Here is a 26,304-nt window from a genome sequence, read left to right as displayed (position 1 = left end):
AGAGGTGAGGACTCTGGAAATGTCTGTAGTGAGATTTATTAATGTGTCCCTCCATAACCAGGATTACACAGTGGTGAAGAAGACCTCTAGTGATCGCTGTCAGGACCCTGTGTCTGAGGGATGTGGAAGACCCCTGAGCCCAATCACGGGGCCTCCACCTCACCCCCTGATCCATGAGGACATCAATGACCAGAAGATCCTAGAACTCATCTACAAGATGATTGAGCTGCTGACTGGAGAGGTGACACTGTTGGGAATGCTGGGACATTATACAGTAACACTATGAAGGGATCGGGGGGATGACGTTATCATTGTATGTGTCAGGTTCCTATAAGGTGTCAGGATGTCGCTGTCTATTTCTCCATGGAGGAGTGGGAGTATTTAGAAGGACACAGAGATCTGTATAAGAACGTCATAATGGAGGGTCCCCAGCCCCTCACATCACCAGGTAATAGACAGGACTAAATACACACGGCCTATAATTATCTGTATGTAGAGAATGAATTCAGTCCCTGTATGTGTTTCCTCCAGATCTATCCAGTAAGACGACAACACCAGAGAGATGTCCCCGTCCTCTTCTTCCACAGGACTGTAACCAAGAAGATCCCAGTGCTCCTCAGGATCATCAGGTAGATGGAGAGAAGGTGTCAGGAGATCTCCCCTATGATGTGTAGACGGCTGTTAAGGTCTTGTGCTCAGTCTTGTTTTATCCACCAGTATTATATGTTTTATACTTGTGTAATGAGAACGGTGGAGATGGCAGGATTAGAACTGATCATAGATGGGACTTCTCCATCTCTCTGTGACTTTTACAATATTTGTTTCAGGGTGAAGATCTGACCCATATTAATACTACAGAGACATATGTGAGAGATGATGAGCTGTGTAAAGAGGAGATTCCCACATATGACTACCCAGGTGAGTAGTAACCACTGAATGCAGAGAAGTCACAGATTCCTCTCAGTCACCGGCTGTGGCTGCTTTATCGGTGGTGTAGTCCGGCCGTATTACCATCATACCTCCCAACTTTTGAAGAAGGGAAAGAGGCACATTTTAGGCCACGCCCCGACCACACCCATTAAAGAGCTAGTCACACCCGTGTCCATGCCTCAGCCACTCCCAGAGAAAGAGGGGAAGGAAAGAACATAGAGAAAGGAGAGAGAAAGAAAGAACGAACAGAGAGAGAAAGTGGGGAAAGAAAGAGAGAACAGAGAGAAAGAAAAAACAGACAAAGAAAGAGGGGAAAGAAAGAACAGAGAGAAAGAAAGAACAGAGCAAAAGAAAGAACGGAAAGAAAGAAAGAACAGAGAGATAGAGAGAAAATACAGAGAGAAAGAAAAAGGGGAAAGAAATAAAGAACAGAAAGAGAGAGAAAGAGGGGAAAGAAATAAAGAACAGAGAGAGAACGAGGGGAAATAAAGAAAGAATAGAGAGAAAGAAAAGAGAAAGAAAGAGGAGAAAGAAAGAGAACCGAGAGTGTTGTGAGTTCATTTTCCCCTTCATTACTGAGGCCCGAGGAACTCCCTCTTCTGGTAAAGAAAGGTAGTGAGCCTGATTATCAAACACCTGAGGCTGATGATGATGACTGGCTGAGTGGAGTTACTGACTGGATATAAGGCTGCTGACACCCTTCTGCCCTGCGGATGATTTCTCTGTGGGATCCTTGGAGACCAGTCTGAATTCCTGCTCCTCTAAAGCTAAGTTTGCTGCTCGGCCTTTTGCTTTGGTGCTTTGACTTTGTTTTGCTTTGTTTTTCTGGATTTCTGCCATTCCCTGCTGTGATGTGCTGAATTCATTTAGCTCTGTCTTCTGAAAATACCTGAGTGCTGATTTAGTTTTTGAAGCCTAGCTGCTTCAGGGCCTTTTTCATATCAGCTTGTTGGCTTATGTCTTTGATAGGGTTTTGGCAGATTGCAGACAGCAGCCTTCCTGTCCTTTCCTATCTAGGTAGTTTTGGGCCCCGTCTTTGCTCAGTCTATCTTTCTGTCTGTGTTAGTATTTTCATCTTGCTTCACCGTCATTATATGTTGGGGGCTGCCTATTGCTTTGGGGTCTGCTCTGGGGCAGTTTAGATTTCCCCTTTCTTTCTTTAGGCCTATGTAATTCTCTGGCTGTGATCGAGGGGTCTAGGGCATCGTAGGAACCCCCCACGGCTACTGCTAGTTGTGTTGATAGGTTCAGGGGTCTGCAATCTGATAGTTGCCAACTTCTCTGGTTTTCTGGACTTAGCTTGTATTTCTGCTTTTGCCTTCTACGGTGACTCATTCATAACAGAATCACCCGCCATACCGCAGATTCTAGGGTACTCGATAGCAGGAAAGAATTGTATAAAAAAAAAATAAATAAATAAAAAAAAAGTGTATATTTTTTCCTCTATATCTCTGAGGCCGTAGGGGGAATTTTTTTTCTCTCAATGGAGATAAAGCAATTGTCTGATCGTGTGGAGCAGCTCGCTGCGGAAGTGCGGGGAATTTCCGCCTACCTTGCTCATTCACATGCTGCTGAACCAAAGATTCCTACACCTGATGTATTTTTTGGGGATCGGTCTAAATTTTTGAATTTCAAAAATAATTGTAAATTATTTTTTGCCTTTAAGCCTAAGGCCTCTTTCACACTTCCGTTTTTTACAATCAGTCACAATCCACCAGGTTTTGAAAAAAATGGATCCTCAAATTTTTTTTGAGGATCCGTTTTTTTCCCCATTGACTTGCATTAATGGCGGATTGTGACGGATTGCTCTCCGTTGCATCCGTTTTTTTTGAGGATCCGCCAAAAATTGCTGTCCGTCACCATCCTCAAAGATTTCAAAACGGAGCTTGTAACGTTTTTTTCTGTGGCGGATCCTCCAGACACTCATTTAACCCGAAATTCTTTCTGGGTGCCGGACAAAAAAAAAAATTCTCTCTCTCTCTCTCTCTCTCTCTCTCTCTTTTCCCGGCCAGCATTTCCTTTATATTTCCGCATTTTCAGGATCCGTCTAAAAACGGATCCTGTGCCATCCGTTCACATCAGTTAACAACCGATCCGCTTCAATGACTTTTTGGCGGATTTGAACTGATGCAAAAAAACTGAAGTGTGAAAGAGGCCTAACTCGTCAGGGAGCTCCGCGCAGCAGGTTAAAATTGTCATCTCTTTGCTGCGGGCGATCCCCAGTATTGGGCGTTTTCTTTGAAACCAGATGATCCTATTCTGACTAATGTGAACGCATTCTTTCAAGCTTTGGGGTTGTTGTATGACGAACCTAATGCCATTGATCAGGCTGAAAAGACCCTGCTGGCATTGAGCCAGGGTCGTGATTCTGCAGAATTGTACTGTCAAAAATTCCGAAAGTGGGCAGTACTTACTACCTGGAATGATAATGCCTTGGCTGCACTCTTTCGGAAGGGGTTGTCAGAAGCCGTAAAAGATACTATGGTGGGATTTTCTGTTCCCTCTGGTCTTGACGATTCTATGTCATTAGCCATTCAGGTTGATCGGCGTTTGCGCGAACGCAAAGCTGCACGAGAGGTGTTGCCACCTGTTGAACAAATGTCTGAACCTATGCAATGTGATAGAGTTTTTTCCAGAGAGCAGCGTCAGGAGTTCAGAAGGCGTAATAAGTTGTGTTTTTTCTGTGGAGGTGCCTCGCATATTATTTCTGTTTGTCCTAAATGAGAGAAACGCTTTGCACACACGTTTTCTGTTGGGGGTGTTCAACCTAAGTTTCTTCTGGCTATTACTCTGATCTGCTCCCTGTCCACCTTTTCCGCCAAGGCTTTTGTGGATTCGGGAGCAGCCCTAAACCTAATGGACTTGGATTTTGCTAAACGTTGTGGATTTCCGATGACACCTCTGCAGACGCCTATCCCTTTGAGGGGGATTGATGCTACTCCTTTGGCTAAAGATAAACCCCAGTTTTGGACCCAGGTGGTAATGCGGGTCGCCCCAGACCATCAAGAAAATTGCAGATTTTTGGTGTTACATAATCTGCATGATACTATTGTTCTGGGGTTTCCCTGGTTACAGATTCATAATCCAGTTTTGGATTGGAAATCTGTGTCTGTGGTGAGTTGGGGTTGTCAGTGTGCCTTTATTGAGGCTCCGGTGTTTTCCACCTTTCCTCAGTCGCATGATGTTCCTGATTATTTGGCGGACTTTTATGATGTATTTAGTGAGAATGAGTCTGCATCTCTGCCTCCTCATAGGAGTTATGACTGTGCAATTGAACTGAGCCCGGGGTGTAAATTTCCCAAGGGTCGGCTCTTCAATTTATCTGTACCCGAGCACGAGGCTATGCGATCCTATATTAAGGAGGCGTTGGAGAAGGGTCATATTAGACCATCCTCGTCACCCTTAGGTGCCGGGTTTTTTTTTGTAGCCAAAAAGGATGGATCATTAAGACCTTGTATTGATTATCGTGCCCTCAACAAAATTACTGTTAAATATCAGTATCCGTTACCCCTGATTTCTGATCTATTCTCCAGAGTTAAAGGTGCTTGCTGGTTTACCAAGCTTGACCTCAGGGGGGCGTATAATCTTATTCGCATTAAGCATGGGGATGAATGGAAGACGGCGTTTAATACTCCGGAGGGACATTTTGAGTACCTGGTGATGCCTTTTGGGCTCACTAATGCCCCTTCTGTCTTCCAGTGCTTCATGAACGATATTTTCCGAGATTTTGTCGATAAATTTTTGATTATCTATCTGGATGATATTTTGATCTTCTCCAAGGATTGGGATTCTCATGTGGAACATATTCGGACTGTGTTCCGGATCTTGAGGGAGAATTCCCTGTATGTCAAAGGATCTAAATGCCTTTTTGGAGTACAGAGGATTTATTTTTTGGGATTTATTTTGTCCCCGTCAACTATTGAAATGGACCCGGCCAAGATACAGGCCATTCACGATTGGGTTCAACCCACTTCTTTGAAGGCCCTCCAGAAGTTTTTGGGTTTTGCTAATTTTTATCGGAAATTTATAGCAAAATTTTCTAGTATTGCCAAGCCATTGACTGATTTGACTAAAAAGGGTGCTGATGTGTTAAATTGGTCTCCGGAGGCTGTTTCTTCCTTTCAGGAGCTGAAGCGAAGATTCACCTCCACCCGGGTTTTGCGGCAACCTGATGTCTCACTTCCATTCCAGGTAGAGGTGGATGCTTCTGAGATTGGTGCAGGAGCTGTTTTGTCCCAAAAGGATCCTGTAACATCTAAAATGAATCCCTGTGCTTTCTTTTCCCGAAAGTTCTCTCCATCTGAACGTAACTATGATGTGGGGAATAGGGAACTGTTGGCCATGAAATGGGCATTTGAGGAGTGGAGACATTGGTTGGAGGGAGCTAAGCATCAAGTCGTGGTCCTCACTGACCACAAGAATTTGATTTACCTAGAGTCGGCTAAGCGCTTGAACCCTAGACAGGCTAGGTGGGCCTTGTTTTTTACACGTTTTGATTTTGTGGTTTCTTTTCTTCCTGGAACAAAGAATGTCAAGGCAGACGCCCTCTCTAGGAGCTTCTTTGCTGATTCTCCTGTGGTGACCAAGCCTGCTACCATCTTAGGCGGAGGGGTAGTTCTTTCTGCCATCTCGCCCGATTTGAGACGTGCTCTGGAAGAGTTCCAGGAGGACAAACCTGAGCATTGTCCCAGTGGAAAGTTGTATGTTCCTGACCAGTGGAAGAAGAGAGTGATGTCTGAAGTTCATTGCTCTGCTTTGGCTGGTCATCCAGGTATTTTTGGTACTAGAGATCTGGTGAGTCGGTTTTTTTGGTGGCCCTCCTTGTCTCGTGATGTCAGGAATTTTGTGCAGTCCTGTGGGACGTGCTCCCGGTCTAAATCGTGTTCTCGCTCTAGTGGGTTGTTGATGCCTTTGCCTGTCCCCAAGAGGCCATGGACCCATATTTCAATGGATTTCATCTCTGATATGCCTGTCTCTCAGAGGATGACTGTTATTTGGGTGATTTGTGATAGGTTCTCTAAGATGGTTCATCTTGTACCACTCCCTAAGTTGCCATCTTCCTCTGAGTTGGTGCCCCTGTTTTTACAACAGGTGGTTCGTTTGCACGGGATTCCTGAGAACATTGTATCTGACAGAGGAGTCCAGTTTGTGTCTAGATTTTGGAGAACTTTCTGTTCCAGGCTGGGAATTCAGTTGTCCTTCTCCTCTGCTTTTCACCCTCAGACCAATGGGCAGACAGAGAGAACAAACCAGACCTTGGAGTCATATTTGAGATGTTTTATTTCTGCTGATCAGGATGATTGGGTTTCATTTTTGCCCTTGGCCGAATTTGCTTTAAATAATAGAGCTAGTTCTGCCACTTTGATGTCACCTTTTTTTGTAACTTTGGGTTTCATCCTCGATTTTCTTCAGGGCAGGTGGAGCCCTCTGCCTGCCCAGGTGTTGACACTGTGGTGGAGAGAATGCACCAGATCTGGGACCAAGTGGTGGATAAGTTATCTCTCTCCCAGGAAAAGGCCCAGCGGTTTTCCAACCAACATAGGACCATTGGTCCCCAGTTTAAGGTTGGTGATATGGTGTGGTTATCATCAAAAAATATTGCTATGAAGGTGGCTTCTCCTAAGTTTAAACCTAGATTTATTGGACCTTACAAGATTGTGGAGATTATTAATCCGGTCTCTTTTCGTTTGGCTCTTCCTGTCACATTTAAAATCCATAATGTGTTCCATAAATCTTTGTTTAAGAGGTTTGTTGAACCTGTTGTTCCGGGGGTGGCACCTCCAGACCCTGTATTGGTTGAAGGTAACATGGAATATGAGGTAGAGAAAGTACTGGATTCCCGTCTGGCTAGACGGAGACTCCAGTATTTGGTTAAGTGGAAGGGTTATGGTCAGGAGGATAATTCCTGGGTCTCTGCCTCTGATATTCATGCCAAAAGATTGGTGCGTGCCTTTCATCGGGCTCACCCTGATCGCCCTGGTGGCGTGGTTGAGGGTTCGGTGACCCCTCCTCAAGGGGGAGGTACTGTTGTGAGTTCATTTTCCCCTTCATTACTGAGGCCCGAGGAACTCCCTCTTCTGGTAAAGAAAGGTAGTGAGCCTGATTATCAAACACCTGAGGCTGATGATGATGACTGGCTGAGTGGAGTTACTGACTGGATATAAGGCTGCCGACGCCCTTCTGCCCTGCGGGTGATTTCTCTGTGGGATCCTTGGAGACCAGTCTGAATTCCTGCTCCTCTAAAGCTAAGTTTGCTGCTCGGCCTTTTGCTTTGGTGCTTTGACTTTGTTTTGCTTTGTTTTTCTGGATTTCTGCCATTCCCTGCTGTGGTGTGCTGAATTCATTTAGCTCTGTCTTCTGAAAATACCTGAGTGCTGATTTAGTTTTTGAAGCCTAGCTGCTTCAGGGCCTTTTTCATATCAGCTTGTTGGCTTATGTCTTTGATAGGGTTTTGGCAGATTGCAGACAGCAGCCTTCCTGTCCTTTCCTATCTAGGTAGTTTTGGGCCCCGTCTTTGCTCAGTCTATCTTTCTGTCTGTGTTAGTATTTTCATCTTGCTTCACTGTCATTATATGTTGGGGGCTGCCTATTGCTTTGGGGTCTGCTCTGGGGCAGTTTAGATTTCCCCTTTCTTTCTTTAGGCCTATGTAATTCTCCGGCTGTGATCGAGGGGTCTAGGGCATCGTAGCAACCCCCCACGGCTACTGCTAGTTGTGTTGATAGGTTCAGGGGTCTGCAATCTGATAGTTGCCAACTTCTCTGGTTTTCTGGACTTAGCTTGTATTTCTGCTTTTGCCTTCTACGGTGACTCATTCATAACACGAGAGAAAGAATGAAAGAGGGGGAAAGAAAGAACAGAGCAAAAGAAAGAACAGAAAGAAAGGAGAGAGAAAGAAAGAGGGGAAAAAAGAACAGAGAGAAAGAAAAGAAAGAAAGAAACGGGAATGAAAGAGAACAGAGTGAAAGAAAGAGGGGAAAGAAAGAACAGAAAGAGAGAGAAAGAAATATTACAGAGAGGAAGAAAAAGAAAGAAAGAACAGAGAGAAAGAGGGGAAAGAAAGAAAGAGGGGAAAGAAATAAAGAACAGAGAGAAAGAAAGAGGGGAAAGAAATAACAGAGAGAGAAAGAGTGGACAGAAAAAAAGAACAGAGAGAAGAAAAAACGAAAGAGGGGAAACAAAGAATAGAGAGGGAGAGAAAGAAAGAGGGGAAAGAAATAAAGAACAGAGAAAGAAAGAGGGGAAAGAAAAAAGAGAGAAAGAAAGATAAGAAAGAAAGATGGGAAAGAAGAGAGCAAGAGAAAGAGAGAGAAAGAACAGAGAAAGAAAGATTAGCGAGAGAAAGAGGGGAAAGAAAGAAAGAACAGAGCGAAAGAAAAACAGAGAGAAAGAAAGAAGAGAAAGAAAAGAAAGAACAGAGAGAGAGAAAAAAATGAAAGATTAGAGAGCGAGAGAGAAAGAAAGATTCTATAAATATACTATAGCAGCCTGGCTCCCATTGTAAAGCCCACCTGAGCCTCCCAATGCAGGACATATCATGATCCGCTCACATGGCCGGCATCCCCGATTCCAAGGCGATCCCGCTGTCCGCGCTGTTGGAGGATGACACAGTAATTTATCTGAATCATTCCCTGAAGTGCCTCCATGGTTCGGTCACAACCTCCTCCCGAAATTACCTCATTTCCGGTCAGCTTCTAGCACGTAACTTCCGATGGAACGTCACATGCGAATTTTAAAGTGCTCCTTGGGGTTCCGCTGTGTACTCCTGTGTCCGCAGGAAAAGTAAGCTCCTGGCCGGGACAGACTCTCTCTTAAAATCGGGACTGTCCTGCTGGATCCGGGACGGTTGGGAAGTATGAATGCTCCCCACCATACACCTTGTACACGCATGGCTCCGCACACCTCATGCACACACGGTTCCGCTTTGTATGCCTCGTACACATGCGGCTCCGCTCCGTACACCTCGCACACACGCGGCTCCGCTCCGTACAACTCGTACACACACGGCTCCGCTCCAAACACCTCGTACACACACAGCTCCGCCCTGTACACCTCGTACACACACGGCTCCGCTCCATACACCTCGTACACATGGCTCCGCTCCGTACACCTTGTACACACATGGCTCCGCTCCGTACACCTCGTACACACGCGGCTCTGCCCTGTACACCTCGTACACACGCGGCTCTGCCCTGTACACCTCGTACACATGAGGCTCCGCTCCGTACACCTCGTACACACCCGGCTCCACTCCGTACACACGCGGCTCCGCTCCGTACACCTTGTACACACTCGGCTCTGCTCCGTACACCTCGTACACTCGCAGCTCCGCCCTGTACACCCCGTACACATGTGGCTCCGCTCCGTACAACTCGTACACACACGGCTCCGCTCCATACACCTCGTACACATGGCTCCGCTCCGTACACCTTGTACACCTCGTATACGCTCCGTACACCTCGTACACACGCGGCTCTGCTCCGTACACCTCGTACACACGCGGCTCCGCCTTGTACACCTTGTACACATGAGGCTCCGCTCCGTACACCTCGTACACACCCGGCTCCACTCCGTACACACGCGGCTCCGCTCCGTACACCTCGTACACACTCGGCTCCGCTCCGTACACCTCGTACACACGCGGCTCCGCCCTGTACACCTTGTACACACACGGCTCCGCTCCGTACACCTCGTACACACGGCTCCGCTCCGCACACCTCGTATACACGGCTCCGCTCCGTACACCTCGTACACACATGGCTTCGTTCCGTACACCTCGTACACTCACAGCTCTGCTCCGTAATCCTCGTACACACACGGCTCCGCTCCGTACACCTCATACACACGCGGCTCCGTTCTGTACACCTCATACACAAGCAGGCTCCGCACCGTACACCTCGTACACACGCGGCTCCGCCCTGTACACCTCGTACACACACGGCTCCGCTCCGTACACCTCGTACACACGGCTCCGCTCCGCACACCTCGTATACACGGCTCCGCTCCGTACTCCTCGTACACACATGGCTTCGCTTCGTACACCTCGTACACACACGGCTTCGCTCCGTACACCTCGTACACACACGGCTCCGCTCCGTACACCTCGTACACACGCGGCTCCGTTCCGTACACCTCGTACACACGTGGCTGCGCTCCGTACACCTCGTACACACGTGGCTCTGCTCCGTACACCTCGTACACACGGCTCCGCTCCGTACACCTCGTACACACACGGCTCCGCTCCGTACACCTCGTACACAAGCGGCTCCGCTCCGTACACCTCGTACACACGTGGCTGCGCTCCGTACACCTCGTACACACGTGGCTCCGCTCCGTACACCTCTTACACACACGGTCCTGCTCCGTACACATCGTACACACGCGGCTCCGCTCCGTACACCTCGTACACACGCGGCTCCGCACCGTACACCTCGTACACACATGGCTCAGCTCCGTACACCTCGTACACACACGGCTCAGCTCCGTACACCTCGTACACACACGGCTCCGCTCAGTACACCTCGTACACACACGGCTCCGCTCAGTACACCTCGTACACACACGGCTCCGCTCCTTACACCTCGTACACACACGGCTCCGCTCCGTACACCTCGTACACACAGGGCTCCGCTCCGTACACACACGGCTCCGCTCCGTACACCTCGTACACACACATCTCCGCACCGTACACCTCGTACACACACGGCTCCGCTCCGTACACCTCGTACACACACGGCTCCGCTCAGTACACCTCGTACACACACGGCTCCGCTCAGTACACCTCGTACACACAGGGCTCTGCTACGTACACCTCGTACACACACGGCTCCGCTCCGTACACCTCGTACACACACGGCTCCGCTCCGTACACCTCGTACACACACGGCTCCGCTCCGTACACCTCGTACATACAGGGCTCCACTCCGTACACCTCGTACACACACAGCTCCGCTCCGTACACCTCGTACACACACGGCTCTGCTCCGTACACCTAGTACACACACGGCTTCGTTCCGTACACCTTGTACACTCACAGCTCTGCTCCGTAATCCTCGTACACACACGGCTCCGCTCCGTACACCTCATACACACGCGGCTCCGTTCCGTACACCTCGTACACACACGGCTCCGCTCCGCACACCTCGTACACACGGCTCCGCTCCGCACACCTCGTACACACACGGCTCCGCTCCGCACACCTCGTACACACGGCTCCGCTCCGTACACCTCGTACACACACGGTTCCGCTCCGTACACCTCGTACACACACGGCTCCGCTCCGTACACCTCGTATATACAGGGCTCCACTCCGTACACCTCGTACACACACAGCTCCGCTCCGTACACCTCGTACACACACGGCTCCGCTCCGTACACCTCGTACACACACGGCTTCGTTCCGTACACCTTGTACACTCACAGCTCTGCTCCGTAATCCTCGTACACACACGGCTCCGCTCCGTACACCTCATACACACGCGGCTCCGTTCCGTACACCTCGTACACACGGCTCCGCTCCGTACACCTCGTACACACGTCTCCGCTCCGCACACCTCGTACACACACGGCTCCGCTCCGCACACCTCGTACACACGGCTCCGCTCCGTACACCTCGTACACACACGGCTCCGCTCCGTACACCTCATACACACACGGCTCCGCTCCGTACACCTCGTACATACAGGGCTCCACTCCGTACACCTCGTACACACACAGCTCCGCTCCGTACTCCTCGTACACACACGGCTCCGCTCCGTACACCTCGTACACACACGGCTCCGCTCCGTACACCTCGTACACACACGGCTCCGCTCCGTACACCTCGTACATACAGGGCTCCACTCCGTACACCTCGTACACACACAGCTCCGCTCCGTACACCTCGTACACACACGGCTCCGCTCCGTACACCTCGTACACACATGGCTTCGTTCCGTACACCTCGTACACTCACAGCTCTGCTCCGTAATCCTCGTACACACACGGCTCCGCTCCGTACACCTCATACACACGCGGCTCCGCTCCGTACACCTCGTACACACACGGCTCCGCTCCGTACACCTCGTACACACGGCTCCGCTCCGCACACCTCGTATACACGGCTCCGCTCCGTACTCCTCGTACACACACGGCTCCGCTCCGTACACCTCGTACACACACGGCTCCGCTCCGTACACCTCGTACACACGGCTCCGCTCCGTACACCTCGTACACACGGCTCCGCTCCGTACACCTCGTACACACACGGCTCCGCTCCGTACACCTCGTACACACGGCTCCGCTCCGCACACCTCGTATACACGGCTCCGCTCCGTACTCCTCGTACACACACGGCTCCGCTCCGTACACCTCGTACACACACGGCTCCGCTCCGTACACCTCGTACACACGGCTCCGCTCCGTACACCTCGTACACACGGCTCCGCTCCGTACACCTCGTACACACACGGCTCCGCTCCGTACACCTCATACACACACGGCTCCGCTCCGTACACCTCGTACATACAGGGCTCCACTCCGTACACCTCGTACACACACAGCTCCGCTCCGTACTCCTCGTACACACACGGCTCCGCTCCGTACACCTCGTACACACACGGCTCCGCTCCGTACACCTCGTACACACACGGCTCCGCTCCGTACACCTCGTACATACAGGGCTCCACTCCGTACACCTCGTACACACACAGCTCCGCTCCGTACACCTCGTACACACACGGCTCCGCTCCGTACACCTCGTACACACATGGCTTCGTTCCGTACACCTCGTACACTCACAGCTCTGCTCCGTAATCCTCGTACACACACGGCTCCGCTCCGTACACCTCATACACACGCGGCTCCGCTCCGTACACCTCGTACACACACGGCTCCGCTCCGTACACCTCGTACACACGGCTCCGCTCCGCACACCTCGTATACACGGCTCCGCTCCGTACTCCTCGTACACACACGGCTCCGCTCCGTACACCTCGTACACACACGGCTCCGCTCCGTACACCTCGTACACACGGCTCCGCTCCGTACACCTCGTACACACGGCTCCGCTCCGTACACCTCGTACACACACGGCTCCGCTCCGTACACCTCGTACACACGGCTCCGCTCCGCACACCTCGTATACACGGCTCCGCTCCGTACTCCTCGTACACACACGGCTCCGCTCCGTACACCTCGTACACACACGGCTCCGCTCCGTACACCTCGTACACACGGCTCCGCTCCGTACACCTCGTACACACGGCTCCGCTCCGTACACCTCGTACACATGGCTCCGCTCCGTACACCTCGTACACACAGAACTATGCTCTGTACACCTCGTACACACGCGGCTCCGCTCCGTACACCTTGTACACACACGGCTCCGCTCCGTACACCTCGTACACACGGCTCCGCTCCGTACACCTCCTACACATGCGGCTCCGCTCCGTACACCTCCTACACACGCGGCTCCGCTCCGTACACCTCGTACACACGGCCCCGCTCCGTACACCTCGTACACACGGCTCCGCTCCGTACACCTCGTACACACACGGCTCCGCTCCGTACACCTCGTACACACGGCTCCGCTCCGCACACCTCGTACACAAACGGCTCCGCTCCGCACACCTCGTACACACGGCTCCGCTCCGTACACCTCGTACACACACGGCTCCGCTCCGTACACCTCGTACACACACGGCTCCGCTCCGTACACCTCGTACATACAGGGCTCCCCTCCGTACACCTCGTACACACACAGCTCCGCTCCGTACACCTCGTACACACACGGCTCCGCTCCGTACACCTCGTACACACACGGCTCCGCTCCGTACACCTCGTACACACACGGCTCCGCTCCGTACACCTCGTACACATATGGCTTTGTTCCGTACACCTCGTACACTCACAGCTCTGCTCCGTAATCCTCGTACACACACGGCTCCGCTCCGTACACCTCATACACACGCGGCTCCGCTCCGTACACCTCGTACACACACGGCTCCGCTCCGTACACCTTGTACACACGGCTCCGCTCCGCACACGTCGTATACACGGCTCCGCTCCGTACTCCTCGTACACACACGGCTCCGCTCCGTACACCTCGTACACACGGCTCTGCTCCGTACACCTCGTACACACGGCTCCGCTCCGTACACCTCGTACACACAGAACTATGCTCTGTACACCTCGTACACACGCGGCTCCGCTCCGTACACCTTGTACACACACGGCTCCGCTCCGTACACCTCCTACACACGCGGCTCCGCTCCGTACACCTCCTACACACGCGGCTCCGCTCCGTACACCTCGTACACACGGCTCCGCTCCGTACACCTCGTACACACACGGCTCCGCTCCGTACACCTCGTACACACGGCTCTGCTACATCCACCCTGTAAACCCCTCCTGACCCCACACAGAAACTTCCCCTCATCCAGCACCATGACAACCAGCACAGCAGAGTCCTGCACACACTGAGGCCCCTGATAATGTGACCCCTGACTCCTCCCCTCCTGTGACCTCATCACAGGTCCTGTGCGCACAGATGCAACAGACTAGCAAGTCATCGCCGACTGTGGGGGTCGGTGCATGGGGGGGCGTGGTGGCTCAGTGCACTGCGGCTGTGCGGGGCAAAAAAGAGGCCCGCGCGGGACAGGCAGTCAAAAACGGGAATGTCCGCCATATCCGGGACGCTTGGGAGCTATGTTACCATAATCACCATTTTGCCTCTAGATCACAACATTCTCCTCCACCCAAAACTGTTCACATGACTTTGAGCATTGAAATCCCTTTTCTGTAGAACTTACAACCTGGAGGATCCACCTACCCCCTGGGATTAGGAGACGCTGACCGTTACCTGCCCAGATATGTAACTATAAAGCCAAATGACAGCGTACGTAGAATGTGCTGACAAAATAGAAAATCACTTGAAGAAAAATCTTATGCTGGGCCTGTAAGAGAAAGCGGAGGGTAATGATGCTGTTGGCTTCCTAGATCCCTGAGATCTTATCGGATGAATCTTCTCTCCCTTCTGTGCTGCTGAATGTCTCATGGTCCCTACAAGACCAGGTCCAGTCTTTTTGGCCAAACTTCCCTTTTATGAGCGACAACAGTAAATGTGCAGTGAGGCCGAGTGTGAATTTCTGTCCAATAACAGCAGAGTTTCCCTTTATCCTGACTTTTCAATTTGTGTTAAAACCAACTAACTTCCAGGAGGATTGTGATAATCTCCAGGACAAACATTCCACCTGTGTGTGGGGGGGGGGAGAGAGAATGAGAGAGAGAGAGAATTTTTTTTTGTCCGGCACCCAGAAAGAAAAAAACGTTGCAAGCTCCGTTTTGAAATCTTTGAGGATGGTGACGGACAGCAACTTTTGGCGGATCCGCAAAAAAAACGGATGCAACGGAATTCTCAAGTCACATGAAAAAAAGAAAAAAAAAAAGAGAGGGTCCTTGAAGCTATAGATTGTATTGAAAGGCATGCCTACCTTGTTCTCTTCTCCCCTCCAGCCACTGTTCCTGGCTCAGAGGAGCCAATTTCTTCTGTAGGCATGCAAAATATGATTGCCATGACCCCGGGGACTTTACCCTAACAGGGTCCTATAAAATATAAATGCTTCTGGAGACCAGGGGGCCATACCGTGATGGTTACCCCTCCATATCAGGGGGCCATACCCGAGATGGTTACCCCCTCCACACCAGGGGGCCATACACGAGATGGTTACCCTCCACACCAGGGGGCCATACCTGAAATGGTTACCCTTCCAAACCCGGGGGGGTCATACTGTGATGAACACCCCCCCCAACCAGAGGTCCATACTTAATATGGTTACCCCTACTAACCAATAACTTCAAGGACCCACTAAAAGGAAAACAAATAACTGTTTTGTTTTTTTGTTTTTGTTTTCATTTTTTGTTTTTTAAATTTTTAATTCATGTTCTTATTAAAATAAACATAAAATAAACATCAAGGCATAAATAACATTAACACGCTGGGGGGAGTCCTTGAAGCTCCCAAATCTGGTGATTACAAACATAAAATGTACCAACAATTACTCCCAGCCGTTACCCCACTAGCTCGGGAACACCATAGCCACAAGGGTTCCAATGTTCACTTGAATTTCCTGGGGATCCGACAAACTCTTGCCGAAACTCCCCTCCACCTTTCACCAGGTCCAGAACCATATTAACTACCAAAAAGAGGAATCCATATCCCAATGGATCCCCCAGACCAATTTCTAACCAACTTCAAGGACCCCCCCAACCACCAGGCTCCAGGTAATCCACTCAGGCCTGTGCTATCTGCCAACTTAAGTAATATAAAATAAGCACTTGGTGGGTATACACTGATCCCTTTTTTTTTTTTTAATATAATTATTATTCACACCTTTATTAAACAAACATACCATAAAACATCAAACATAAATAATATTAACACGCTGGTAGGAGTCCTTGAAGCTCCCAAAATCTGGTGATTACCAAACATAAAGTGAACATGAAATGTACCAACAATTACTCACAGCCGTTACCCCACCAGCTCGGGAGCACCATAACCACAAGGGTTCCGATGTTCACTTGAATTTCCTGGGGATCCGACAAACCTTTGCCGAAACTCCCCTCCACCTTTCACCAGATCAGAACCATATTGAATTCCAAAAGGAGGAATCCATATCCCATTGGATCCCCCAGACCATATTTAACCAACTTCAAGGACCCCTCCAACCGCACAAGATGTGGGATAAGTGAGGGTGAAAACCATGCAGGTTTACAACGATGGTATACAACAGGTTAATAATGGAAAATATCCCATCGTAAGGTCCAGAAATAGACAGAGATGGGCAATGCTGTGTTATATGCTGTAACCATAAATGTGAAGCCGCCTGCTCCTCTACAGCAGTTACAGACTCTAATCACCAGCTGCGCATAAATGGTAAGAAACATGTAGGTCTAATATCAGCTGCCTGCAGCCATAGGTGTGTGAGCAGAAAACTGCAAGTTCTGTATCCCAGTCACTCTACTACATACACTTACAATAGACGAGACACAGGGCTGAAAACTGGGCCCATGAGGTGTCCTCCAGAGCAATGTGCCGCTTCACACTAGGAGTGCCCACTCACTGCCCGCCATGTGAGGAGTTATTACTGCCCACTCACTGCCCGCCATGTGCGGAGTTATTAGTGCCCACTCAAATGTGCCGAGTTACTCCACGATTATTTATTTTACACATGATTAGAATTGAGCGAAACGGGTCGGTCAGATTCAAAAATCGCTGACTTTCGCCAAAGTCTGGTTTCGCCGATCAAAACCCGACCCTAGCGTAAGGTCAGCCATGAGGTCGCCGATCAGCGCGCCAAAGTTGCGTTTCAAATAATCCTTTCAGCGCCTTTTCTCACCCAATGATGGAGGACGCACACTGTGGGCAACGCGATGATATGCGCAGCGGCCAGCACCATCTTAGAGAAGGGCAATGAAGTGATTGGCTGACTTTGTGTGGTGTCACAGGGGGTATAAAAGGCTGTGAACACCGATCACCATCTTCTGCCGATAGCATAGCGAGAGGTTGCTGCTGCTGATTCTGAACAGGGAGAACATTAGGCAGGGAAGAATGAAAAAAAAACTGCTTCTGCTGATAGCGCTTTTCACTGTACAGTTGGTGTGCAGTGAAAGGGGAGAATTTTTGTTGTGTGCAGCAGCGCTGGTGGTGATTAGGCTGCCTTTTAAGGCTACCTGCTAGCTGCATTGGTGTGTGCACACTGCTGTTCAAACTGCTTTTTTCAAAGCACTCCAAATTTTATTATTTTGTCCTGGTGAGATACTGAGCGTTCATTTTTTCACACACCGTCTAGCGGTGTATGCTCCTCACACACTACCATGTACCGGCTAGTATCACGGACAAATAGAAGCTACCTGTGTGTGACTCTGGAAAAAAGAAACTAGGAGTTTGTCCGTTTTTAAACACCTACACCTTAGAGTTGTGTCCATTTTTCAAACAGTTTCGTATATCTGACAGCGTGTGTCAGTCCGTATACAAATACACGGAGCTTGACAATTTTACATACACCGTACAGTGGTGTACGCTCCTTACACACTACCGTGTACTGCCTTCTAGCACGGACAAATAGAAGCTACCTGTGTGTGACTCTGGAAAAAAAAAACGAGGAGTTTGTCCGTTTTTCCAGACCTACACCTTAGAGTCGTGTCCATTTTTCAAACAGTTCCGTATATCTGCTTGTTGGATTACGGTCCAATACATACTGTGAGAGCGTCTGTGAGTAACATAATATATATGTTGATTTAATTTGTTTAATACACCTTACACAGCTGGACGCTCCTCATACAGTACCATCTCTCTGCTGGTATTTTTGGTACATTTTCCCAAACATGTGGAAGTATGGTGGAAGAGTCCGCGGACGTGGGCAGGTGGCGCAGCTGGTACTGATGGTGGTGGTGCATCGGCTGGTTCTGGCAAAAGCACAATAGCAGCTAAGGCAGGAGGTGTTGAGCCTGCGTCATCCTCTGGCCCAAGAAGGCCTGTAAGGTTGCCTTTTCTTGGAGTTGGAAAACCGCTTTTAAAGCCGGAGCATCAGGAACAGGTTTTGGTGTACATTGCCAAAACAGCCACCAGCTCTATCGCCTCCTCTTCTAAACGGTCAAAAACTGCAAGCACAGTCGTCAGTGCAGGGTTCTGGTCATAAAAAAACCCTTTCCTTGTGTCCTTCACCCCCACCAAAAGTTACAGATGCGGCAGCCCACACTTCAGATTACTCTATGGTGCTCTTTTCACATACCATGCCTTGGTTATACAGTCAAATCCAGAATTCCCCAGTCCAAGATAAATCTTACATGGAGTGCACTGATGCACAGCCACTGCTAGATGATTCTGCTGGTACATTGACCCACAGCACTACATTGCCCTCGCAGTCTATTGAGCCAGAATCTGACCCAGATGAAACCCAGGTGCCCCTTCCTGCATACCATACCACCTTACACGGTGACACAGAGGAACGTAAAGAGGAAGGTGCAGATGACTTTGAAGAGGAGGTGATGGATGACCCAGTTCTGGACCCGGATTGGCATGCATTGGGGGAGGAGGGTGGCGCTGGCAATAGTTCAGATAAGGAGAAGGATCCGCAGCAGGCATTGACATCACAGCAGCGGTTATCTAGCAGGCCCTTAGCTGTCCTAAAACGTGGAACAAGAGTTGCAGGACAGCTTGACCAGATGGTCAACTTAGCACAGCGTGCAAGGCCAGAAAATGTTTACCATAGTAGGAAGAGTTCAGTGTGGCACTTCTTTGTCCAAAAACCTACTGATGAGGCAAAGGTTACCTGTAAGAAGTGCGGAAGGACACTGTGTTTGAACACATACATTGCCAAACTAATCTCATTAGAGATGATGCCCTACCGTTTGGTTGAAAGTGAAGCTTTCCACGACCTCATGGCCTACGCTGTCCCACGCTATGACCTACCCAGTCATCACTTCTTTTCTCGAAAAGCCAACCCTGCCCTCCACCGGCATGTGAAAGACCACATTGTCCATGCAATAAAACAGTCAGTGAGTGGAAAGGTGCACCTCACAAGGGATGCAAGGACCAGTATTCATGGCCAGGGCCGTTACGTGTCCATCACTGCGCACTGGGTTAATGTGGTGGATGCAGGCTCCACTGGGGACAGCGACGGTGGAACAGTGCTGCCTAGCCCACGGTATAGGAAACAGTTGGCTGTAGGCTTTCGCTCCTCCTCGTCTATCAGTGAAAGCTCGTCCACATAGCGCAGTCGCATGAGCACTGCATCCGCAGCTGGCAGTGTTGCACACGAGGTGTCCCACTATCGAACAGCTAGTGGTAAGCATCAGCAGGCTGTGTTAAAGATGATGTCTTTGGGCGACAACAGACACACAGCGGAGGTACTGGACGACTACTTGCAGCGAGAAACAGAGTCATGGCTGGGCAGTCTACATCTTGAGGCTGGCAAGGTAGTCAGTGATAACGGCCTTATTTTTGTGGCAGCCATAGCCTGTGCAAAACTCAGCCACATACCTTGCCTGGCTCACACTTTGAACCTGGTGGTGCAGTACTTCCTCAATAATTATCTGGAGTTAACACCCCTGCTCCATAAGGTGCGAAGACTGTGCTGGCACATCTGTCGCTCGGCCGTACACTCCAGTCGTATGCAGAAGCTGCAGCGATTGCTCCTCCTCCCCAAGCACCGCCTAATCTTAGACGTTGCAACAAGGTGGAACTCCACCCTGCACATGGTTGAGAGGCTGTGCGAACAGAGGCAGGCTGTAATGCATTTGTGGGAGGATACACGGGCAGGCAGTTTGAGGGAAGACATGAAATTGTCGGGTGTGCACTGGTCAAAGCTGAAAGACCTCTGTAAAGTCCTTCAGTGTTTTGAGGAATGCACACGGCTGGTAAGCGCAGATGACACCATCATAAGCATGAGCATCCCACTTATGCGTCTGCTCATGCAAAATTTGACGCACGTTAAGGATCAGGTGTCTGCAGCGGAGGAGGAAGGAAGCCTTGATGACAGTCAGCCATTGTCTGGTCAGGGAACTGTCCTGGACAAGGTGGAGGAAGAGGAGGAGGATGAGGGGGATAATTATTTTGGGCAGGAGGATGTTTCTCAGGGGGCAAGAGAAAATGTTGGCGTTCCAAGGTCAGGGGCAGTGTTTGTGCGTGACTGTAGGGATGTGGATTTGCCAGAAACTGCTCCTCCACCCACCACGGGCAGTCCATCATTGACACCTGGAACATTGGCCCACATGTGCGACTATGCTTTGCGGATCCTAAAAATGGACCCCCGCATTGCCAAAATGAGATGACGACTACTGGCTGGAGAGCATCCTCGATCCACGCTACAAAGGGAAATTACACAACATCATGCCACAGGAGAACCTAGAGATAATATTGGCAAACAAACAAGCAACTCTGGTAAACCGTTTGAGGCTTTCCCAGCATACAGCAGTGGTGCTGGTTCTCCCACGAGCCGTAGTGGGCACAATGGAAGAGGTGTTCGTGGTGCACACAGCAGAAGTGGCGTCGGAGACAGGGGTTTAATGACCATGTTGTGGAATGATTTCTCAAGTACCGCTCACATGACTGCTAATACTGCATCGATTAAAAGTGACAGGAGGCAGCAGTTGTCAACTATGGTTACAAACTACTTTTCCTCCTATATCGATGTTCTCCCTCACAGGTCATTCCCCTTTGACTATTGGGCCTCTAAACTGGACGCCTGGCCTGAATTGGCACAATATGCCTTACAGGAGCTCGCTTGCCCTGCTGCTAGTGTGTTATCTGAAAGAGTCTTCAGTGCTGCTGGATCAATCCTGACAGAAAAAAGGAACTGTCTGTCTACCCAAAATGTTGATGATCTAACCTTCATTAAAATGAACCATGCATGGGTTTCAAAGGATTTTGTCCCACCTTCCCCTAATGACACATAGGTTACCAGAAAAGTGCCTTGGTTTTTCCCTCCTCTTCCTCGTACTTGCCCAATTATGCCCTTTGCAGCAGCTGAATGTCCAGCCAACACATCTACATATGCCAATTTTTATACCTCCATAACTGAGCTGCCCACCCCTCCCCCAACGGCTGAGGTCAAGACCTGGCTCACCCGAGCAAGTGCCGTTGCTCTGAACAGGTGGATGGGCCCACTGATGGCCGACGGCAATGGCACAGGACCCCTCATAGTACAATACAGGGTCTCAGACGGTGGGAGGGCCCACTCGCCGTCAGACACACCAGCGTACTATGAGGGGCCCTGTGCCAGTACCGTCGACCACAATTGTGCCCCCTCTGCTTGGTCATGGCCACCGCACTTGAAAGTTGAAATACTTACCTCTCCCTGTATTAGATATGGTCTTGCTTTTAAAATATTCAGGAGGCCGTAATGGCACAGTGAATAATAAAAATGTAGAGTAGGATCCCTCACATGAGATTGCCTTGGCGTGGCGGGGTGGCTCAATTTATTGATCAATAATATTTTGCCAAATGTCTCATTTTGAATACAGTCAGATGTTAATATGTGCATTGCACTTCATGTTATGCGTTCTGACCACAAGCAGCACTGGCTTCTCTCTTTTTATATTTGCATATTGCGTTGCGGCTGACCCCCACTGTTGCCGTGCGCGCTGGGTTATGTTCACCATTTTTGCTGTGTTCATTGTGATGGATCTAGGCTGCTGTGCACACACACAGCAGCCCCGCCCTGCCCCAGGCTTTATTTAATTTGTGCACCTGTGTCTGAGCCTGCATCGCCCTTCATCTGTGTTTGCTGGTCGGGCAGTGTGTGGAGGTTAAACCTGAGATGTCTGTGTTCAGAACTGGTTGGCCTTTATCTGCACTTGTTTCATCTGGCTGCACGGGAGCGATTCAGACATGTTTCAGGTACGTTTGCATTAGATATGGTCTTGCTTTTAAAATATTCAGGAGGCCGTAATGGCACAGTAAATAATAAAAATGTAGAGTAGGACCCCCCCACATGAGATTGCCTTGGCGCGGCGGGGTGGCTCAATTTAATGATCAATATTTTGCCAAATGTCTCATTTTGAATACAGTCAGATGTTAATATGTGCATTGCACTTCATGTTATGCGTTCTGACCACAAGCAGCGCTGGCTTCTCTCTTTTTATATTTACCATTTTTCAATGTATCCTCTCATGCCAATCCAATAGAATCGCCTACGGCCTGTGGCATCTGTCTTTTGCACTCCAAAATGACCAGACACATCATGATAGGCGTTGAGGACCATGGGTACATCTCTCCCTGTGATCACAATTTGATGGAGACGCGTAATGGTGATGTGATCCACGCTACTGCGATAAAGCAATCCTTTCTTCACAAAGAACCTTTTTCGGTTTCTCCACAGACACAGTAATTGAGGGTCTGCATCGCCTCTGCAACATATACCGGGAGGTTTTCCCGCCATGAGTAATTCCAACATTTCTGCTAACACTCGACTTTGCGTCTATACTTGTATCCATGTAGTTTCCAGTAGCGAAGATTATTGACTGGCTTACTGAGATTGAAATATATACGAAGATTTAAAAGTACCACAACACTGTATACTGATGTACGCTATGAATACCTTTCCCTTTTTCTACTTTTTTAATTCTGGTGTAATACATAGTGATCCTGTGAGTGTCTGTGTCTGACTCCGGAAGTATAGATGGAAATTTAACCCTAGACTGGACACACCTGGTATGTGCTGATACAGTACCTTGTTTCAAAAATTTGTATTAAGGTATCATCTGTAGGATAACCAACTGGGGGGAACCCTCTTCTTGCCGCAAACAAACACGAGACTGAGACAGAGTTTATGTTGAACAGGTCAGTTTTTAATGCCCATCCTTCTGTCGACAACAGCAATTCACCACAGCCGTTTCACATTTCTCTGTACACAGGCCCCGGTACCTTCACTTCCTCTGTAACTATAATGGTGGCGTCCTCTGTGGCTCTTCCACTGTGGCTGGCCTAGGCCCAACCACCACAGTGCTGCACCAGTCTGAGCACACCGTCCGTATGATAGCCTCAGGCCGTCTTCGTCTGCGGCTACCGTCCTCTGGGCCACCCCCCCATGACCGCCTCAACTGTCAGTCCTCTCTGGAGCCTTTTCACTGTCTATTTCCTCAGCAGAACTTCCTCCTTACTGTGTTCCCTTCTCTGACTGACTCTTCCAAAACCTTCCATCAGCCTTTTATACTTCCAGTTCTGGTAACTCCGCCCACCATCACCTAACAGTTTCTCTGACCAATGGCAGTTAATCAGTCCCACTCCTACACTCTCCACTGCCCTCCAATGGGCAAGCTAAAACACTGCACCCTTTCTCTTTATCTTAGCGGTTTCACACCTACACTGCGCTACACCTCTGCTTCTCACTACAGGTTGGTTTGTCTGTCAGTCCACCTTCCCTACATCATCCATAGTGAGTGAGCGTGTGTGGGTTACGCCTTCTATATATATGGTGAATCGGAGAAACAAATTGTTATGCTATACTCGATACAGCTTGTATCTTGTTATACAGTACCTTTGTTCGACATTTATCATTACGGTCAAATCCATACTGTGTAAGCGTCTGAGAGTGACTACGGGACTATTTATACAGAGATTTCAATTGTACCCTAAAAATATATACTTGCTATCTTGTTATCCAGGAACTTTTTTACAACATTTTTCATTATGGTCAAAACAATACTGAGTGAGCGTCTGAGGATGACTACGGAAATATATACCAATATTTTTAATTTGGGCAACACTGTATACAGTAAAACGCTTCTGATACAGTAACCTTTTTAGCTATTTAGATTCTGGTGTAATTCATAATGAGCCTGTAAACGTCTGTCTGTTACTCCAGCAATATATTTGGAACTTTAAGATTACCCCAACTCTGTATACAGCTGTACGCTTGTGTTACATTACCCATTTACAGCTTTTCATATTCTTGTGTAATCCTTACTGGGCCTGAAAGTGTTTGTGTCTGCCTCCTGAAATGCATACGGAGAATCAGAATGTTTACACTATACTATATATACCTTGTATCTGGTGATACTGTTCCTCTTTTTCAACTTGTTATTTTATTGGGTAATCCATACTGAGCCTGTGAGCGTCTGTATATGCCTCATGAAATATATACAGAGATTTACTGTTATCCATATACTGTATAGAGCTGTACGCTTCTGATACAGTACCATATATCTGCTGGTATTTTGGGTCCATTTTAAAAAACATGAGGAAGTATGGTGGAAGAGGACACGGCTGTGGGCGTGGAGGGCCACCTGGTACTGATGGTGGTGGTGGTGGTGCATCTGCTGGTAGAGCCAAAAACACAATAGCAGCTAAGGCAGGAGGTGTTGAGCCAGCATCAGGGTGTAGCTCTGGAAGGCCTGTAAGGCTCCCTTTTCTGGGAGTAGGTAGACTGCTTTTAAAGCAGGAGTATCAGGAACTGTTTGTGACTTACATTGCTGAAACAGCCTCCAGCTCTATCGCCTCCTCTTCTGAAGTTGTAATAAATGCAAGCACTGAGTCGTAACTGCAGGCTTCTGGTCAGGAGCATCCCCTTTCCTTGTGTCCTTCACCCACACCAAAAGTGAAGGATGTGGAAGCACACACCTCAGATTACTCCATGGAGCTCTTTTCACTTACCATGCCTGGGTTAATTAAAAATAGGGCCCATCATGTACTGGAGCAATGTAAATGGGGCAGATCAGACACTGGAGCAGCATCTAAGGAGCAAATTATACACTGGAGCATTACAAATGGGGCCCATTATATATGGAGCATTATTAGAGCCCATCATACACTGGAGCATCATCCATGAGGCCCATCATGTACTGGAGCAATGTAAATGGGGCAGATCAGACACCGGAGCAGCATCTAGGGGGCACATTATACACTGGAGCATTACAAATGGGGCCCATTATATATGGAGCATTATTAGAGCCCATCATACACTGGAGCATCATCCATGAGGCCCATCATGTACTGGAGCAATGTAAATGGGGCAGATCAGACACCGGAGCAGCATCTAAGGGGCACATTATACACTGGAGCATTACAAATGGGGCCCATTATATATGGAGCATTATTAGAGCCCATCATACACTGGAGCCTCATCCATGAGGCCCATCATGTACTGGAGCAATGTAAATGGGGCAGATCAGACACTGGAGCAGCATCTAAGGGGCACATTATACACTGGAGCATTACAAATGGGGCCCATTATATATGGAGCATTATGTGGAGCTCATCATATACTGTATGGAACATTATATGTGACCAATTATTCTGTATGGAGAAATATATGGGGCTCATTATTCTGTATGGCGCACAATGTGGTGGCCATAACACTGTATGGAGTAATATACTGTCTTTTTTGAGCTATTGTACAATTTGAAATAGATAATATCAGTCATGTCATGTAAGCAGTGAAGTATGTGTCATTGTACTATACCTATATTTCTGTGGCGTCATGAGTTGTGGTATGTGTTAAAGGGTTGCACTGACACTCTTTGGCCCAGGGCACGCGAAAAGCTGGAGCCAGCCCAACCCCCCCACAACTTTAGCCAAATAACCCCCAGTTTTCAATGCGTAACTATTCTTAGGAAGTAAATTAAGGTTGATAAGCTTCAGTTATAAGAATTGATGTTTTTGGCATTGAAATGGGCACTGTAGGTGTGTTTACTGTCTTTCACTCCCTGCCGACTTTGCTTCTCCATTGACTTGCATTGGGTTTCGAGTTTCAGTCGGCCACCGACTTTTCCCTATAGTCGGCCGATTTCGTTCGTTCATGAAACTCGACTCGACCTGAAAAAAGGCAAAGTCGCTTATCTCTACACATGATAAAACATAATCCATTCAGGCCTGTGCTATCCACCATCTTAGGTAA

The 26,304-nt window shown here is 49.1% G+C and overlaps 1 protein-coding gene across 1 annotated transcript in view; it reads left to right on the top strand.

Annotated features, from left to right (window-relative positions):
• Nucleotides 1-315: 315 nt before the first annotated feature.
• Nucleotides 316-26,304, top strand: part of LOC141082419 (uncharacterized) — a 28,318-nt gene continuing 2,329 nt past the window's right edge. The window contains exons 1-3 of the mRNA XM_073566360.1: nt 316-448; nt 532-629; nt 828-918. Coding sequence (XP_073422461.1) covers nt 316-448; nt 532-629; nt 828-918 — 322 coding nt within the window. The remainder of the gene's footprint in view (nt 449-531; nt 630-827; nt 919-26,304) is intronic.

Source organism: Dendrobates tinctorius, unplaced genomic scaffold (assembly GCF_039654945.1).
Source record: "Dendrobates tinctorius isolate UK_male_01 unplaced genomic scaffold, ASM3965494v1 ptg000017l, whole genome shotgun sequence".
Lineage (NCBI taxonomy): Eukaryota > Metazoa > Chordata > Amphibia > Anura > Dendrobatidae > Dendrobates > Dendrobates tinctorius.
The sequence above is the reverse complement of the archived record's forward strand: the minus strand, read 5'-3'. Positions and strand labels throughout refer to the sequence as shown.